The sequence below is a fragment of the Oreochromis niloticus genome, linkage group LG19 (assembly GCF_001858045.2).
Source record: "Oreochromis niloticus isolate F11D_XX linkage group LG19, O_niloticus_UMD_NMBU, whole genome shotgun sequence".
Taxonomy (NCBI): domain Eukaryota; kingdom Metazoa; phylum Chordata; class Actinopteri; order Cichliformes; family Cichlidae; genus Oreochromis; species Oreochromis niloticus.
This window is the reverse complement of record NC_031983.2, coordinates 29,155,273-29,174,101: the sequence shown is the minus strand read 5'-3', so window position 1 is coordinate 29,174,101 and position 18,829 is coordinate 29,155,273. Positions and strand designations below refer to the sequence as shown.

Below are 18,829 nucleotides of genomic sequence, written 5' to 3'. Positions count from 1 at the left end.
AGCATCTCTCTTCTTTGAAGGAAGGTCTCTCTCTAAGGTCTCATGTAAGAGAGACAAGCTCGAAGCTGGACACCAGGAACACCTGCGGAGACTCGACGCCTAATCCTCCAAGTCCTGTTTCACAGAAGGAACATGTTAACATGATTACACACGTAAAATCAAATATTGTAAACTTAAGACCCGAATATTAAAGTGAATCTATAAAGTGATCTCACTCAGTAACATGTGATCAGACACTCACTGTGAACACAGTCGTCTCTGATTACTTTGAGAGTCTCCTCTTTATTGAAGTCTCTCTTTTTTCCCCAGCTTATTAATTGTTGTCAATCTTTGAGCAAACAAAGTAAAAACTTTTTCTTCATCTTATGAATCTCCTGAGCGAGTTTCACGTCATTTTCTCTGAAGCGAGTGTCTGAGATGATGATGAAGAATTCAAACTTCTTAAATCCAACAAGCTTCAGGTACTTCTTAGCTGGAAACTGGTGGTGCCGATTCCAGGAAGATCCCAAAAAGTAACATTGGGATAGTTTGGATGGGGGTACGGTTTGACCTCTGAGGTTGTTTCTGTAACACCAGTAGGAGCAGCTCCCTCGTCACCATCGCTCAGCTCTCTGACGGCATTAACAAAGGTGGATTTACCAGAACCAGATTCTCCTGTGATGGCGATATTTAGTTGGGTGTTGTTGTCCTGTAGGGACTCCATGATCTTTCCAACATCCGATGGTCTGTCAGTGTGTTGCAGAGCTGTCTTCATTTCTCTTGTAAGTGATTCACGCTTAGGCTGAAGACTCTGGTCCCTGATGGCTGTAGAGAAGAAACTACCCGTGTTACATTTTTGTTTTCTACTTATGAAAAACAGTCTAATGTAAAGACTGAAGACTGTTTCAGTGAAACATGATTGAAACTTTGTGATTTTTCTTATTTTATTAAAACTATAATTTACATTCTTTGTTTATCACAATATTGTTTCCTTTGATCTGACAGATGGTGTAACATAGTTTTGTGGTCAGATTGTTTTGTATTTGTGTGGATTGAAGCACGCACTTGTGAGTCCTCAACAGTTACACACAAATGATTGTACACATCGTACGTATTTGAGACAAACACGACATGTTCAGAGTAAGAACAGATGAGACGATATCACAGTCTGTGAGGCAGACCGTGTGGAGATGAGAGAGGAGGACCCAAACACAGACACACGGGGATGAGGTGGGTATTAACAAAAGGCGAGCCTTTATGTTGGCTGAACAAAAACATGACAAAGCAACAACGACGAGGGAACGGAAAAGCTAAACTAAAGAACATGAGGAAAATATGAAACATTCTAAAAGCCTGAAACTGTGAACACAGAACCTGAGACATGGAGGAAAGCAGAGGATGAAGAACGGGATGAAGAACAGATGAACCAACAATAAACATGGAAGACGCAGGGCTTAAATACACAAGCGGGACACTGAGAGGATGGGGGACAGGTGGGAACACAGATGGGACAAATCTGACATAACGAGCCACGGAGAAGCAAAACTCAATACACTGAACGCAGGACAAGGAACTAGCACAATAAAACAGGAAGCATGAGACTTTCAAGATGACGCAGACTAGACACTGAGACATGGAAACGTGAGGCGAGGCACAGAACCAGAACAGAAACCAGGAACAATAAATATAATACAACAGAAAACCATCATTCAAAAAGTAAAACGTAAACTGACCGAGGACCGTGGGATAGATGTGACATTTTGGAAATTAATTCTGCAGACAGAACTTGGAAAGTTGATGGAGGTTTACCTGCGTGCTGTGCTGATGAGAAGTACTGCATGCAGCAGTGAGTCTGATGGTGGAGGTCAGTCTGTTATAGAGCTTTAGAGTGAACTCTGTTCCCACCTGTATGTGTGGCCTGTAGCTCCGCCCCCTGAAAACAGCTCACGATGATCTTTGCTCGTCTCTGTAGCTGTCAGCGGTTCTAAAATCACCAATGCTCTAAAAACAAACATACATGCACTACAAACACAATCCTGCAGAGCCTGAAACACTGAAAGTGACCTGTTAGATGCTGATGGTTGAGCTGGAGCAGCAGCTACAGGTGGAGCACAAAGAGCTGCAGGTAATAACTGCAGACACAGAGGAGCATCAGTGACACTGCTCATGTCAAACAGCAGAGGCCTCCTCATGTGTTCTTCATCCCTCAGTGCAACTTTGTTCACTTTGATGAAGCTGCTCTTCATCACAAAGTGAACAAAGTTGAAACTTTTGTGTTAGACTTACACTGAATTTATTCTTTACCAACATAAAGTTACAGACCAGCATGCTGCACTCAGCTAATGATTAACAATTAATAACTGCAGTAAAACCGTTTTTTACAGCCATCTGTGTAAAGGCCATTTAGATGCTTATCATATGTATCAGACCAACATCTATATGACAGCTGCATCACAGACAATTTCTTCAGTGGCAAACAGCACCACATGCAGGGCAGAGGCATATTTACACAGAACACCCAACAACGCTGAGTGCAGTGAGTTTGAGTAAATATGAATGACTTGTCCATAAATAAGTCACGTCCACTCTGAGGCTGGAGGATACAGTCTCCTCCATTTATGGGTGACCAACAAGGACACATTTAATGACATTTACATTTGATTCAGTTTGATTTCACGAGCTGAGACCACATCCTCATTTAGATTTGACTGTGACTGATAGAGAAACATGAATTGAGAAAACAGTTTGGGGAAGGCCTCAGTGGGGGCAGGCGATGGCTGCCAGGCTGTGAGGAGTGATGTCAGGTCAGACCTGCTGTTTACCTGCCAGACAATCACCTGATCTTCCTCAGCTTTGCTCCAACATCTTCCTCCTCCTTCCAGATTCTTTGTTACCTCTTTGTGTTACTACATAGTCGATATTAGGTTGCACAGCATCGCTGTTTTAACGCAGCTTCGTGTGGTTGTGGTTATACCTGTTCAGGCATGTGAAGATTATATGTCACACTGACACTGTACTCTTGATGTTATGGTGGCAAGATTATATTTAGCACTAATTAAATAGCAGTGGCCACGATAATTACATCCAGCTGTATTAAGAACATTGGTGTAACTTTGTGCTGCACATTGTGGGGGGGGGGAGGGCAAGATCTCTGTCTAAATAAATCTGGGTAAATTCCCAGATGATTAAACATGCAACTATTTTGCTGGTAATACCTGAAATGAGTAAAGAAAATCAACAGCCTATTTATGCGAGATAATTCATTATTTTATTGGGGGGGGGGGGTTATATTGGTTGGGTCTGATTATTGGGGGGGTCATAACCCCCTAACCCTCTGGAAATTACGCCCCTGATTAAGAATGAGTTAAAGGACCGTTCTGCTGTTTAATTAAACAGTTTTGCCACCATGTGCTATTTAAGGTCTACAGTGACCTCTTGTGGACATTGTGAGTTATTGCTTGTGCCAAGAACGTGACGCTGTTGTGACTGTTTCTATAGTGATCTATGACTCCGTTCAACTATGCCTGCACTGAAGACTGGAAAGCACTTGGATGCAGTGTTGGGCAAGTTACTTTGAAATAGTAATTCAATTATAGTTACTAGTTACTTCTACAAAAAAGTAACTGAGTTAGTAACTGAGTTACAATATTCTAAAAGTAATTAATTACTTGGAAAAGTAACTATTGCGTTACTTAAAAAAAAAACAAAGAACATTTAACCCTCTGGGGTCCAGGGTATAATTGGCCATTTTTTTTACTACTCTTGATTTTCTCTCCACATTTTACCTTTAAAAACTATTTACTTTGCCTTGTTTGGTATCATTCTTTTTAGCGCAACCTCACGTGTCTGAATTTAAAGTTATGTTCTCATTTTGTCATACTGTACAACCAGAATTGATCTAAAATCAGACAAAAAACATAAAATCACAGTAGAAAAAGTTATATTTTTACTGTAACAACCATAAACATGTTTAATGAATCATATTTCATAACTTCAAATGCAAATATTAATTGTCAATTTTAAAATCATATGCACAAGTTTTGCAAACAACAAAGTTATTTGCATCTATTTACTTTTTACCCCTTTTTAAAATAACCATTTCAAACTATTTACAGAACAATCAGCTGTTCTTCGATAAGATGCCACAAATTATTTGTGCCACTCCAAAAACTAGTTTCTGTCCACTATAAAGGAGAACATCACAGCCTGATACCTGCAGGTCTGACAGCAGCAGGTGTATCACTGCTGTTTCTACCTGGAGACAGCAGTCGCCTCATTGTTCTGACACACAACACAAAAGTATCCACAACACTACACACTAACTACACAAGACAACACATTAACTACACACTCCAAACACGCTAAACGTCACAAATCTCACATCTCAAAACTCGCTCTGTCTCTCTTTTCCTGCTCTCTCCCTCTCTCTTTCTCTCTCTCTCTTTCTCTCGCCGTCACTCCTAAAACTTTGTTTTGTTTTTTGCTCATAAGCAGAGAGTGCTTGCTAGCGCTAACGTGGCGAAACTATTGAGGAAAAAACGCTGCGTATATATTGTTGATCATGACTCTGGTTTTACGTGGCCTATCGACACAATTTAAAAACTGGCACCTTGTTGTTTTGTCTTTAAGTGGTCACGTGATTGACTTACCACGACTACTTTATTCTTCCTCAGTCAAACAGCAGCACACATGCGATTGTTTTGCCTCCTTAGCTCCAGGTGTTGTGCTAGACCAGTGGTTCCCAAACTTTTTTTGCCAGGCCCCCCTTTTTTACAAGAAAAATGTTCGCGCCCCCCCACCACCTAACCCCCCTCGCACAAACACATCCTGCAAACACACACACCCATATTTTGCTCCATTGCGGTTTATTTCACACCTCAAACATTTAGTAAACAATTAACCAAATACAAGTAAACGGCAATAAATTACAGGTAGCAATAAAATATACTACTAACTCTTTTACGCTACGTCCACACCTGCACCGGTATTTTTGAAAACGCAGCTGTTTCTATGCGTTTGGGCTTTTCGTCAACACGTAAACGGCGTTTCGATTCACCGAAAACGGAGATTATTTAAAACTCCTTTTTTGCGTTTATGTGTGGACGAGGATTACAGAGTTCGTCACGCAACGTCAAAGGTATGTGCCTCTTTTCACCTCACGCTGTGGGCCACGTACATTCGTACCTTATTGTTTACATGAGATGAATTGCAGAATGGCAGATAGAGACAAAATACTGTTACTGTTAATCTGACTATCTTCAGGTTTTACACGCTTACATATACACACACAGTTACTGTCCCTCTATTTAGAAAGGCAGAGGCGTCACGGTGTAATTATTTTACGTGTAGTTGGTGTTTTTCCTGTGTAATAATTTTCAACATTGCTGTCAATACATTTTTCAAAAAATGCCTCTCTGTGCAAAATGGGTTTAAACACATAAACAGCTGTGGGATCCTGTTTGTCCGTGATTTGAACCGGGGGAACAAAGTACGGCAGGATCAGCCTGATATTATTTGTATCCCACTGTAACTTTACTGCATAAAGAGCTAACATGTCCAAAATGTCAGGAGTAGTTAGTTATTACAAGAAGTGTTTGTGAACTAAAAATCAAGAATGTGGGATCCTGTTTGTCCGTGATTTGGAGAGCCCAGCGCTGCTCCCGACGCAGGGAAACTAATTCTGCAGGGGAGACCTACCTTGGCACTTGTGCAGGTGAAGCCAAAGGGAAGATATGCTTCACCATATTTTCTAGTCTTTGGCTTGGAAGGAAGTTGGTTTGGAAACATATTTGGCGATGCTTCATCTCCTGCTTTGCGTTTGTGTGGGAGCCCCGTCAAAAACCTGTCCACAGTGTCCAAGCGCTCTTTTTTTTTTTTTCTTTTCATACCGCGCCCCCCCCCTGCAATGGCTCTGCGCCCCCCCCTAGGGGGCGGGCCCCACACTTTGGGAACCTCTGTGCTAGACAGTGATCGTGATTACCGTCCGTGCGGGAGCGCGCAGCTGCTTAAAGCTGTAGCGTCCAGATTACTTACAGCTACTTCCGTGCAGCTGATATAAGATGCGGTAAACTGAACACAGCTTCAACCGTCTGTTTGTTGAAAAATAGTAACGGACCGCGTTTCCTTGTTAGTAACTGTAACGCCTTTGTAACGATAGGAATAGTAATTAGTTAGATTACTCGTTACTGAAAAAAGTAACGGCGTTAGTAACGCCGTTACTTGTAACGCCGTTATTCCCATCACTGCTTGGATGTAACCAGTGCTTCTGTGGGACTTTATTAAAGACAATAAGTCCAACTCCTGGACTGCCCAGTTAGACCAGACCTGCATACCCCAGTACTCCAGCACATTGGTGCTGTCACACACATTATGTACTCGGGCTTGGTCTTAATGTCTCGTCTCTGCAGAGACTCTTTGACAGCATGTTGTGCTGTTCACCACTGTCTGCATCAAAAAACCTCCTGAAGGTCCCACAGCTGCACTGACGGCAGCAGAGGAAGCACACAGTAACTGCAGCATCAGTGGTCCTCTCTTTCATAGCAACCTGTAAAGACTTTATGATCATCATGCCTCCTGATGATGTTCAGAAAGTGCTTTTAAAAAGTTCTGGATCTGAACACCTCAGTGCAGTGATCAGTCTATCAGAGGCCTCGGCAGGTCTCTTTCCCTCTGATCAGACCAGAAACAACAGAGTCAATCCCAGTTCTGAAATCCATCCATCTTCTGGGAATCTGTACACTCAAGTTTCAGCTGACAAGTACCTGCTGAAAAAGTTCTTCATGTCTCAGAGACGACAGCGATGTCAGTCCTGAGGTAAGAACGAGAGACTACAAAGTCAGAGAGCTGCGTTCAATGTGAGCTTCTCATCTGTTCACTTGTATCTGTGTGTGATCAATATTTGGATTTACTCAAGTAAAAATATTCACATTTAAGTTTAAATGTCTTCCATATAATATCTATTTATATATAATCGATCATCAAAGCATCTCTTGTATAACACGTTGTCAGACACACAGCAGCGTCCAGCTTTGAGCTCCATGACAGCAGATGTGTGTCTGGGCCACTGTGTCTGCAGCTGGAGCAGCTGTTCCTCCTCCTGGGCTTTCTGTTGGTTGGTGCTGTCACACATTATGTATATTTTGGGTTTGTTCTTGATATCCTGTCTCCAGAGAGACTTTCTGTCAGCTCAGGTTTGCTACACAATGTGCTGCCATCATTTCTTCACTGGCTGAAGTGAGATTTCATCATGTTGGAACGCTGCTGCCCTCAAAGTCACAGAGTCATGAAGATTTAGATTTAAATAGATAATAAATCCATGATGCCCACTGATCAGTGTGTATTTTCTCTCATCAATCACTGATTATAAAAGCATCCATGCTAAATACAAGAAACTATTATCTAACTGAGAGGAGGTGCAGGTCGTGGACTCCTGCGTTGAGTTTCAGCACAAAGGTTGGCACTCCGACTCTGTTCCACATATGGGCTCATGCTGCTGCTGTGGAGGTCAGAGCGTCGCGACACGAGGAAGCTGATTCACTCAGTCATGAACTGTCAAAGGAGAAAAACAAAAGCTGTATATGAGGATAAAGTTTCATGGAAACTTAAAGTTTTCATCGACCTGTGACAGACTCGTGCTCATGACAGGATAGAAACACTGACTGCAGCAGATGATTAAAGTCAAATCGAATCATTATAACACCATAACTCAACATAGCTGATGTGTTCTCACATGGGCTCAGACACAGACCTGCATGTACTCCTCTTCATCAGTCCTGTGCTGCTATGACCAGCAGGTGGAGGTGTTATATTACTGAATAATCATCAAATGTTTTAGTCAAATATTTTGCAGCATTAATAAGTAATGTAATTAAATGCATTATAAATATAATGTCATCTGCTAAATGCTTCATTGTTATTTATTTAAATGTTTATTTACATTAAATTAAATCTGTTGGTTAAAAAAAGCAAAACTAAGGTATGATTATTTTGATATTTCATTTTTATAGTAAAAGGTTAAAGACTTCTAGCTTCTGGCTTCTGACACAATAATACGTCTGACTCGATAGTATCCGTAGTGCATCCCACCTCTCGCCCCACAGCAGCTGGGAAAGGCTCCAGCACCAGGACACCCTCAGCTGGATCAACAGAAGAAAATTTATAGGCAGATATATTTTTACTGTTACAGTTTTAACTGGTTTTTTTTTTTCAACTTTTATAACTTTTATGGTATATTTATTCTTTTATCTTTTTAATTTATAATATTACTGTTTTAGATTTTAGATTTCTTTCTATGGTTTGTATAAACTTTTCAGAATTTTATTATTACTGCTTTATTTATTTTTTTATTTTCATTTATTTTATTTCTGTCATTGGCCTCATTCAGGATGGTGATGAGTCTGCATACCGGCAGGAAGTTGAGCGGCTGGTACTCTGCAGCTGAACATGCTTAAGACCGTAGAGATGACAGTGGACTTCAGGAGACATCCACTGCTCCCCCTCACCATATCAGACAGCCCAGTGTCGACTGTGAAGATCTTCAAGTTCCTGGGTACCAACATCTCCCAGGACCTGAAGTGGGAGACCAACATCTCCTCCATCCTCAAAAACAGCGGTCCCCAAACCCCGGGCCTCGGACCGGTACCGGTCCGTGAGTCGTTTGGTACCGGGCTGCGAGAGTTGAGGCTCAGGTGTAAAATGTATGGTTTTCAGGGTTTTTAGCGGTTTTTAGCGTTAACTCGGTTTTCCTGGGTCTTTTCACGTGTGTTATGAATAAATCTTCTTTTTTTCGGTACCGGCACTAGTTTTATTTTGTTGTATTTATCCGCGACACCTTATTGCCGGTCTGTGAAAATATTGTCGGGCATAAACCGGTCCATGACGCAAAAAAGGTTGGGGACCGCTGCTCAAAAAGACCCAGCAGAGGATGTACACTGCAGTCATTGAGTCTGTCCTGTGCTCCTCCATCACAGTCTGGTATGGAGCAGCCACTAAACAGGACAGGAGCAGACTGCAGCGGACTGTACCGGCAGCAGAAAGGATCATCGGCGCCCCCCTGCCCTCCATCCAGGATCTGTACCTCTTAAGAACCAGGAAACGGGCAGGGAAAATCATCACAGACCCCTCACACCCTGGACACAGACTTTTTGACCTGCTGCCCTCTGGCAGACGGTACAGGAGCCTGCAGACCAGGACCACCCGACACAGGAACAGTTTCTTTCCCCTCGCCATCTCCCTCCTAAACAGTTGAACTGTCACACTGCTCCCACTGCCAGACTGCAACTGCACCTTATGTACATTCTGTGGTACTCATTTCACTTTATTTCATTTCTGTCATCCTCTATTTTATGTATATAAGATTTAGATTGGTTATTTATGGTTCGTTTATACAGCTTTGTGTATGTTTGTGTACATGTATATATCCACACGTGTGTGTGTGTGTGTGTGTGTGTGTGTGTGTGTGTGTGTGTGTGTGAGAGAGAGAGAGAGAGAGTGGGTGTATTGTGTTGCCTCATTGTTGAGATTTATTTACACTGCTGTGCTTGAGAGTCACCATCTACCGGAACCAAATTCCTTGTATGTGTGTGTGCATATACATGGCCAATAAACGCGATTCTGATTCTGATTATTTTACCTTATTTTAATATTGTTTTTTCTGTTATAACCTATTTTTGTCCCACGGGTCACAAGTCTTGCCAAGCTTTTCATCCAACATTTTAATGTATGCATTTTATCTTGTACTCTAACACAATTCATCCATCTCCTTAGCTTTAGGACCCTCAACCCCAAATGACCCCCACAGGTGTAGTTACCTGTATTTTTTAATAATTTAAAAACCTGATCAGAAGTGCAAGAAAATAAATCATCATGCTGCTGCTGCTCTCTTTTCTCCATGAAACAGAGAGAGGGCGGGACCTTAAAATCACACGTGACCCCAACAACATCCTGCACACGTACAAGCTGATGGCCTCAGGAGGAAGGTTCAGGTATCCAAACTGTGACCTGAACAGATTTATGTTTCTTCATCTTTATTCTGAGTCAACCTGCTGAGGTGAGCATGCATGCCGTACGTTTTTTGTGTTTGTGTTGTGTTGATAGGTCTGGTTGTGACAGTAAAGTCTGAACAGTGAAGCTCACACTTCTCAGATGCTCTGTTAGCACAGTTAACCACACAGCAGCTTTTGGTTAGATAAGGGATTAAAAATGCTCCAGAAACAGTCCAGACCTTCAGAATAAACTTACTACAGTCATACATGTAGCCTGTATCTAAAAAGAATAATACAGTTTATACTAGAAAGTGCATTTTCTGAAGAAACTGCAGTGTGAATGCTTGACTCTGAATGTATGCACTGAAATGAATTAATTGCTGAATTTAAGTTAAAAATTTTGAATAGGATGAAAAAAACTGAATTTTTAACCTGAAAACAAAAGTGCTGAACTGCTAAAAGCTGACATCCACAGAGAAGAAGTTGGAAAATAGCTGAACATGTTTAAAATGTAAATTAGAAAACGATGAGTAATGACAAAAGAAAATTTAGTCAGAAAACCTCTGAATGAATAACAAAAGTTCATATTTTTCTAATCACTTAAAGAGTGGAATTATGTATTATAAATCTCTAATTCATAAAACAAATAATAAAAAGTAAATGTAAAAACAAATGTGTTGAATTGAACTGAAAAGATGAACAAACATTCTGGAGAAAATACAAACTTTAATATACAGCATGTTTTCCAGACATATACACATGTGTATATCATGTTTAATGATATTACATACATCAATTTGTTTTGTATGTCATAGAAAATAACATAAAAATCTTAAGTAATATTTTACAGCTTCTTTCTGAAAAGGACTTAAATTAATTCAACATTTTTTTTAATTTTTTTGCAAAATAGAATAAAAATAATTTTAAAAAGAGACGTTTGCAATGTTTTAAGGTGTTAATAATCTGATCCTGTCATGTATCTGTTCAACTTTAGTTTCTGGCAGAGACTCCATTCTTAAAGAACAAATTACAAAATAATAAACAAATAAAACTGAAATTAAAGTAGCTTTTTTTGTTAAACACTTCACAGGAGAATAAATAAAAATAACTAAATTAAATAACTAAATGAAAATAATAAGCAACATATGGAATACATGAAAATTCAACTTTTAAAACCACAATCCTGAACCTTTAAATTGTGCTGGTTTCTTAGAACATGGCTGAACAGCCGTTTCTATCGGTCTACTTAATCCACTGATCTGTCTACACATCTTTTTATTACTCATTCTTTTTTATGTTTTAATCTAAACAGTGTCCACACAGTGGTAAATGAGAACTGTATAAAGATTTTTGAGTAAACTCAAATGAAAGCCTAAGGTGGTGACACAGTTTTTAACACATGTAAATAATTAAATAAACACATTAGTCCTTTTTGTGAACATGCATAAATAAGTATCATTAGTTTACAGCATTGTTCAGCCATGCCACTAAATGCTTTTTTACACAGTGATTTAACCTGGGCTCAGACACAAAGTCACAAATTTAGTTAGTCCCTGACTTTGAGTTGTGGTTATGACTAATTATTATACACAAGGCTTTATCTATCTGAACTCTAAGGACACAAATATGAATAAACCTATACTTACCAGCTGATACCCCACGTTACACACTAGGTGTGCCATGTGACCTGAAACTTTGGTACAAACCCATCATAATCATTCTGTTAACACTGTTTTTTTTAACACTGTTTATGTTGCTGTTCAGCAGTTTAAAATGTTTTAGATTGGATTACATGGAATGAATTTGAGTTCTCTTGGGATTTTTGTGTGTGTTTCGTTCTTAGCAGATTTTTTTACATACTGTAGAATTCCAGTTACCACATTTCTGGTCATATGACATTCCGAGTGCCCACTTAAAAAAATCCCCACAGTTAATTCAACATTAAAACAAAATAAAAATATGTTAAATAAATAAAGGTTTGCTCTGTGATGAAATATTAAACAAGCATACACTGTACAGAGCTCTAACAATGAAAACAATCCTTTAGCCTGTTGATCAGAGAGAGGCAATCATTATGTCCATTTAAAACCTGTAATTAAGGAGCACAACATTTCTGTGAAACTATAAAGTCCCATATGATCCTCATCATGTCCAGTGACTTCAGAGTGGATCCTTCCTGTCATCCGCCCAGTGTTTGATGTGTGGCAAGCAGCACAGAAGCAGGATAGCTGAGGACTTTAAAAGAAGAGCAGAAAACAGGAACATATGTAGTTGTAAATGTAAATATCAGTGATACTTGTCTTGTCAAAGGGAATAAAATAATGAAAATGTTAACTTACACACTCATTTAGGGAGGATCTTGACACTGCACAGAGGAGGCACAGTCAGTCTGACAATGATGGTGATCTCCAGGGATGTTTTCCTGCAGCAACAGTCCTGCCGACTGGCCATATGATCCAGAGTAGTTGGTTTGTAAGGAACAGAAAGGTGTATATGTTAGGTAGTGTGCACTTAGAGCTGGTCCTAAGAAACAAACACATCCTGTAATAAACTGAATACCTGTAGTAGTGCTGCTGCAAATATAAAGCCCTTCTATCATGAGTGGTTTCAAAGAAGGTGTTTTGGAGGCTCAGTCACAGAAGCTGTGCAGTCTGTTCAGTCCTGAGTGTCTCAGCTCTGAAGGGGATAGATAACAGAGAGAAACACCTGAGTACAGACATTAAAATACACTCAAAATAACACTCCTAAGGTCAAGTGAAAACACAATTTAAACATTTAACAAAGAATTATTACATGTTTTCATGAAAATAATGTCATTAACCCCTTTTGTTGTGAGTAAATCTCACCGACTGCTTGAGGGACAAGCTAGAAGGAAGACTTATCACAGAATTTCTCCTGTGCTCCAGATGTGAAGTCTCACGCTCTGATCGTACGGCGATGAAGATGGTGATGATGAAGCCTCTCTGATCTGTGGCATTACAGTTTCTGGCTGCTATGTGCTTTACACTGTTGAATTTTGCATGTGAAGCTTGGAGAAGACACAGAACTGTGTCTCTCTTAACAAAAAAAAAAGAAAAAGAAAAAAAGAAACCTGACAACCTCCCACCGCACCCCCCCCCCCCCCCTCCCCCAACTCAACTCCCACCTACCCACTCCACTCAACTCCCCAGCCTCACACCACCCGATGTCTATACAAATGTAGGGTATCAGCTGGTAACAAAAAGCAAGTGTAACATATGTAGTACATATGTGACACTGCTGAAACATTTCTGGCCAGAAATGTGCAGTTATCAGCCAGTGCATTTATAAATCCAGACTCAGACCCACCCTGATAAATGCACTGGCTGAAACATGATGAAAGCTCATAAAAATGTATGTTTCATCGAAAGATTTGTCCAAATATATAATCATATACTTTTGAAAAACTTTAAAGATTATAACAAACTGAAATCAATAACATTTTTTGTAACTATTATTTCAAAATAGAGGCACAGATAAACTGGCTTAACTGTCATTATTGCTGTAATTAGGTTTTTCTTTTTCTTTTTTTTTTCTTTTTTAAAAAAGCAACCGTTAGTCTGTGTTGTTTATTGAGAAACAATGAATAATCTGTTGAACATTTATGTGTTGTGTGGGCAATCCTCTGGTCCACCCTCCCTCCCTCCCAGCCACAGTGAGACTGGGGCAGCCTGGCAGGATTTTGAAGCCTGGCTGCAGAGAGGATATGCCTACACTGTTTGTTTTAAACTGCTATATTTGATTTTTCTGACATTCATAGATTACTGATTTTAGATTTTCTGTAATAAATAAAATTGTCATCTTTTACTGATATCATTACTTAATTCATTTAATTGTATTTTATGTAAAAAAAAATTCAAACATTATACTGCAATGCAGGGCGTTTTTTTCTTAAGTCAACTTTTAAATATCGCTCTACTTTCTTAAGTCATTCAGAAATATAAAAATTACTTACTGTATTCAAAGATCTAGATCATGAATCATCACAGGACAATACACAGTATACAGGGTCATGGTAACTATGGTAGGTCTTCATGACTCCAGAATGGAGACATCGCTCTGGCTGAGAAATGAAAATTAGGTCAAGCAGTGTGTTCTTCTCTGTGGTAGGGGCAGTGATGACCTGTGCATATCCCCTAGACTCAAACAGCTCCAGGATTGGTTTTTTTGCACTGGATAAAACATTCTCATTAAAATCACCACACACTATGATGGGATGACAGTCCATGATCTCTAATGAGTCTAATAGGCTTACCAGGTTTTTCAGGAATGGCCTCAGAGTGTAGTCTGGAGGTCTGTATACAACTACAATCAGAGCACTGACTGGTGCTTCAACCTTTAAAGCCAGAAATTCAAGGTCAGTTACATTATGGATGTACTGTTTTTCATGCACTTGAATGTCACTTTTCACATAAACAGCAACTCCACCACCACTTCTGTTTGCCATCTGGGGAAAGTTTGTGTAGGACAGGTGTCTGTTGCGTTTGAACAAATTGTAATTTTCCAAGTGGAGACTCTCTGCGACAAAAGAGCCCCGCAGGTGTGTTTCTGTTAGGCACAAAACATCTGCTAGACACAATTCATGGTGACTCTTGATGTCATTAATGTGAGCTGGCAGTCCCTCTGTATTATGGTGAACAATGGTGAAAACCTCTGACCTGCTCAGTGTTTGTCTCACGTGTAGAAGAGGCATCATGTCATCAAGGTTGGCTTGTCTCATGTTCTCAAGTGCTGCAGTGATTTCTGGGTTGGTGAATATTTTTTTCTCCTCCATATCAAGAAGATACAGTCCACTGAGAGACGTCACTCTACTGACAGCTACGTAGGCCATGCCGGGCTCAAAATGCTCTTAAGAGAGACAACAGCTGATGTGGTTGTCATACCCTGTACCTTATGTATTGTACATGCAAAGGCCAGCTTCACTGGGAACTGTCTTCGTACCACTCCTTTCTGCTTTAGATTCTCCTCTGCTCTCTCAATGTACACCATGTCGTCTGCTGGTGTGCGGTTATTCTTTCCAGATGTTTCATTATCCATTTTAAGTCCAAGCTTGATGATGTGTTGGTCATTTCAGAGTAAACTACTCTAAGTAGTTTTCCAAAAGCTCCATTAACCAAACCATTTGTATGTCAATGTTTCTGGTGAGCATGACACGAGCTCCTTCTGCAACTTTCAGTGTGTCTGGTAACTCGTTTTTACCTCCTTTGAATGGTCTGTCGTGAAGTGCCATTCTGCCAGTTCTAGGATCCTTTCTATAATCATCTGCATGGATGTCAATGATATGAATATGGAGCAGACCCAGTGTTGCAGAGTTGTGCGCATCCACTTCTTTATTAGTTGCAAAAATGTGCAACGCATCAGTCGGACAAAGGCCTGGTTCAGTTATGGCCTGTGACAACAAATTTCTGTCTGCTTCGCAAAGCTCATCCAACTTTCCTTTCACACGGATTCTGTTCAGCATCTCAGCAAAGACAACATCATCTTTCTGACGCATAATCTCAGTCAGAGTGATCATCTGAAAATGCTCCGCCACAGGTCGATCTCGGACGGGTCGTGCACACAGAGAGGTTTAGACTGTCGCACTGGGGGTAGCTGATAGAAGTCTCCAACAGCAATGACTGACATGCCTCCAAAGGGTCTCCGAGTCCCTTTGATCTGTTTGAGTCTTGCATCTACATATGCAAAGAGATGTCTTGACACCATAGACACTTCGTCAATGACGATTATTTCAGCATTCAAAAGTTCTGATCTGACTTCATCCAGCTGATTGCCAAGTCCCTGTATGGGAGGTTTTAAGCTTCTAGGGAGCTTGAGTAGAGAATGCAGTGTTGTTCCAGAAATGTTAAATGCTGCAGTCCCAGTGAAAGCGGTTAACAGGACAGTGGGTTTTGATATGTCAACGTCGTCTGCATATCTGGGCACTTTGCTCAGTATCTTAGATGCTTCTGAGTAGATGCATTTGATAAGATGTGATTTTCCTGTTCCAGCACCACCATTAATATAAAAGAAAAACTGCTCTGGATTTAGAGCACAGACTCTTTTAATGCACCAGTCTCTAACTGCATAAAATATGCAGGCTTGCTTCTTATTCAGATTCTGAAACATCTGACGTAACAAAGTGGGATCAATAGCAGGGGGTTCCCTGATGGCTCTGACTTCTGTTGAAGCATCAGCCTGACGGCTGTAGTCGGGCACATCTTCCTGTTCATTTTCATTGTCTCGCTCTCTTTCTTGTTCAACAAGTGGCAACCTTACGAGATCTGATTCAGGTGCCAGATTACACCATTCGTCAGTCACACCTCTGTTCTGCTCATATTCCTCAACAGCGCTCTCGATCTCCTCACTGTTTTCTCATATTTCTCTCTGTTTCTTTTGACAATGTGTTGCACGTACTCAAGACGGTCAGTACCTGGTAGCTGTACACAGCCAGCACCATAGAAAGCCTGATAGGTTGGCAAAGATGGCGTTTTCAGTTCGTGGTCTGAACGATGAGGAAGGTACAGTTTAAGCAGTCTTCCGTAATATTGCTCTGGATGTTTTTCTTGTGAGCAGCGGTGAAATCTGATGATAGCAGGCTTATCATTTTTGCGCCTTTGCACAAATCCCATCTCATTGAGAAGGGGCAAAACATCTTTACCTTTTGTCTGTTGGCCATACACAATCCTGCAAGTAGCAGCAAAGTCTGCCATGCACATCTCCTCATACTCTGGTGTTTCAGGTCTGGCTTTGTATTTGTCATTCAAAGATGTCATCCAAACATTGGAAGACTCAGGTGTTGTGTTGTCCAGAACTGACAGGGGACGACTCATTTTCACAGGATTATCATCAGTTGGTATGAATATCCTCAAATACACAACAACTCCACCACCACTTCTGCTGGCCATGTGAGGAAAGTTTGTGTAGGACACATGTCTGTTGCGTTTGAACATGGTGTAGCCGTCCAAATGAAGACTGTCTGCAACAAAGGAGCCTTGGAGGTGAGACTCTGTGAGACACAAAACATCTGCTAAACACATTTCATGATGACTCTTGATGTCACTGATGTGAGATGGCAAACCCTCCGCATTGTGATGGATCAGTGTAAGAGTGTCAGGTCTGCTGGCTGTTTCTCTGACCTGAAGAAGAGGCATCATTTCCTCAACGCTGGCTTGTCTCATGGTTTGGAGCGCTGCAGTTACCTCGGGATTGGCATAAATCTTGTTCTCATCCAAGTCCTGCAAATAGAGTCCACTGAGAGACGTCACCCTGCTGAGAGCAACATAAGCCATACCTGGTTCAAAAATGTTCTTCATTGAAACTACAGCTGTCTGTGTTGTAAGACCCTGGGTTTTGTGGATTGTGCAGGCAAATGCTAGCTTTACAGGAAACTGTCTGCGTACCGCTCCTTTAAACTTCAGACTCTCCTCTGCTCTCTCAATGTAAACAAGATCATCAGATGCTGCATTAGCACTGTGGTTGTGTCTCATAGGCTGCCGGTTGTCCATTCTGAGCCCCAGTTTAATTATTTGTCCATCATTTTCAGATCTCACCACCTTTATCAGCATACCAAAAGCACCACTGACCAAACCGTTTAGTGTGTCCAAGTTTCTGGTCAGCATCACTCGAGCTCCTTCAGCAACATTCAGGGTGTCGGGTAAATCATTTCGCGCACCTGTAAATGGTTTGTCTCTTCGTGCCATTCTGCCTGTACGTTTATCCTTCTGGAAATCATCTGCATTGATGATTATAATGTTTGAATGAAGCTTCTTGAGCGTATCTGTGTTGTGGGATTCAACATTCTTGTTGGTGGCATAAATGTGTAAGACCTCAGTTGGACATTCTTCTGGTGCAGTCACAGCCTGTGACAACAAATCTCTGTCGCACTGAGAAAGCTCATCTGTCTTTTCTTTGACTCTAATCCTGTTCAGCATCTCTGCAAAGGCCACATCATCTTTCTGACGCATGATCTCGGTTAGAGTGATCATCTGAAAATGTTCCCGCCATAGGTCAATCTGTTCTGGATCATAAACACAGAGAGGCTTAGACTGTCGCACTGGTGGCAGCTGGTAAAAATCTCCAACAGCTAAAACTGACATTCCACCAAAAGGTCTTTGAGTGCCTTTGATTTGTTTCAGTCTTGCATCCACATAGGCAAAAAGGGGTTTTGAAACCATTGAAATCTCATCAATAACAATAATTTCAGCATTTATAAGCTCACATCTGACTTCATCCAGTTGGTTACCAAGTCCTTGAATGGGTGGTTTCAGACTTCTGGGTAGTTTCAGTAGAGAATGTAACGTAGAGCCATTGATAGAAAAAGCTGCTGTCCCGGTAAATGACGTCAGTAAAACAGTTGGATTTGATATGTCAGCTTCTTCTGCATTAGCAGGCAGTCTGCTCAGGATCTTTGATGCTTCAGAGTGAATACATTTAATCAGATGTGACTTTCCAGTTCCTGCACCGCCGTTGACATACAAGAAAAATGGATCTGGGTTCAAACCACAAACTCGCTGAATACACCAGTCTCTTATGGCATAGAACACGCAGGCCTGCTTCTGGTTCAGATTCTGATACATTACACGTACCACAGCTGGATCGACTGCAGGTTGTTCTCTGATGGCTCTGATCTCTGTTACAGCATCAGACTGACGACTGTAGTCGGGAACATTCTCCTGTTCGTTCTCATCATCAGAATGTCTCTCAGGAAGATTCTCATCACATTGCAACCTCACAACTTCAGATTCAGGAGCCAGATTACACCATTCATCAATAACAACATCCCTATTTTGTTCAAACTCTTCCAGTGCACTCTCAATATCCTCAGAGTTCTTCTCATACTTGTCTTTATTTCTCTTTACAACCCTTTTCAC

The 18,829-nt window shown here is 40.8% G+C and overlaps 3 protein-coding genes and 1 long non-coding RNA gene across 5 annotated transcripts; all 4 read right to left on the bottom strand.

Moving 5' to 3' along the window:
- Positions 1–323: 323 nt before the first annotated feature.
- LOC102081975 (interferon-inducible GTPase 1-like) lies at positions 324–1,871 on the bottom strand. Its single transcript, XM_025901170.1, is given in 3 exon segments — positions 324–472; positions 475–804; positions 1,789–1,871. Coding segments are annotated over 3 exon segments (510 nt in total). The 5' UTR covers positions 1,820–1,871.
- Positions 1,872–10,898: 9,027 nt separating this feature from the next.
- LOC112843063 (uncharacterized) lies at positions 10,899–13,026 on the bottom strand. The gene is made up of 3 exons (XR_003215179.1): positions 12,522–13,026; positions 12,302–12,405; positions 10,899–12,197 (listed from the first exon to the last, which is right to left on the bottom strand). It is a non-coding gene; the product is annotated as an uncharacterized LOC112843063 (long non-coding RNA).
- A 748-nt stretch (positions 13,027–13,774) lies between these two features.
- On the bottom strand, positions 13,775–14,818 carry LOC109195912 (uncharacterized). Its single transcript, XM_019348651.2, has 2 exons — positions 14,236–14,818; positions 13,775–14,043 (listed from the first exon to the last, which is right to left on the bottom strand). Exons 1-2 carry the CDS (start codon positions 14,809–14,811, stop codon positions 13,954–13,956), a joined length of 666 nt encoding a protein of 221 aa, XP_019204196.1. The 5' UTR covers positions 14,812–14,818; the 3' UTR covers positions 13,775–13,953.
- Positions 14,819–16,336: 1,518 nt separating this feature from the next.
- LOC112843062 (ATP-dependent DNA helicase PIF1-like) lies at positions 16,337–17,591 on the bottom strand. 2 transcript variants are annotated; one of them, XM_025900786.1, is made up of 2 exons: positions 17,096–17,591; positions 16,337–16,965 (listed from the first exon to the last, which is right to left on the bottom strand). In XM_025900786.1, exons 1-2 carry the CDS (start codon positions 17,576–17,578, stop codon positions 16,825–16,827), a joined length of 624 nt encoding a protein of 207 aa, XP_025756571.1. In that variant the 5' UTR covers positions 17,579–17,591; the 3' UTR covers positions 16,337–16,824. The 2 variants fall into 2 exon arrangements, with proteins under 2 accessions (XP_025756571.1, XP_025756572.1); XM_025900787.1 differs by having other exon boundaries at positions 16,337–16,935.
- Between the last annotated feature and the right edge of the window lie 1,238 nt (positions 17,592–18,829).

Excerpts from the sequence above, each read along its gene's own strand:
- LOC109195912 (XM_019348651.2), bottom strand. The coding sequence starts at position 14,811 with ATGGCCTACGTAGCTGTCAGTAGAGTGACGTCTCTCAGTGGACTGTAT. Across the intron at positions 14,044-14,235 it reads GGCCATTCCTGAAAAACCTG|CCAGAGCGATGTCTCCATTC; the intron begins GTAAGCCTATTA and ends TTCATTTCTCAG.
- LOC112843062 (XM_025900786.1), bottom strand. The coding sequence starts at position 17,578 with ATGCTGACCAGAAACTTGGACACACTAAACGGTTTGGTCAGTGGTGCT. Across the intron at positions 16,966-17,095 it reads AAATGATGCCTCTTCTTCAG|AGTCTCACCTCCAAGGCTCC; the intron begins GTCAGAGAAACA and ends TGTGTCTCACAG.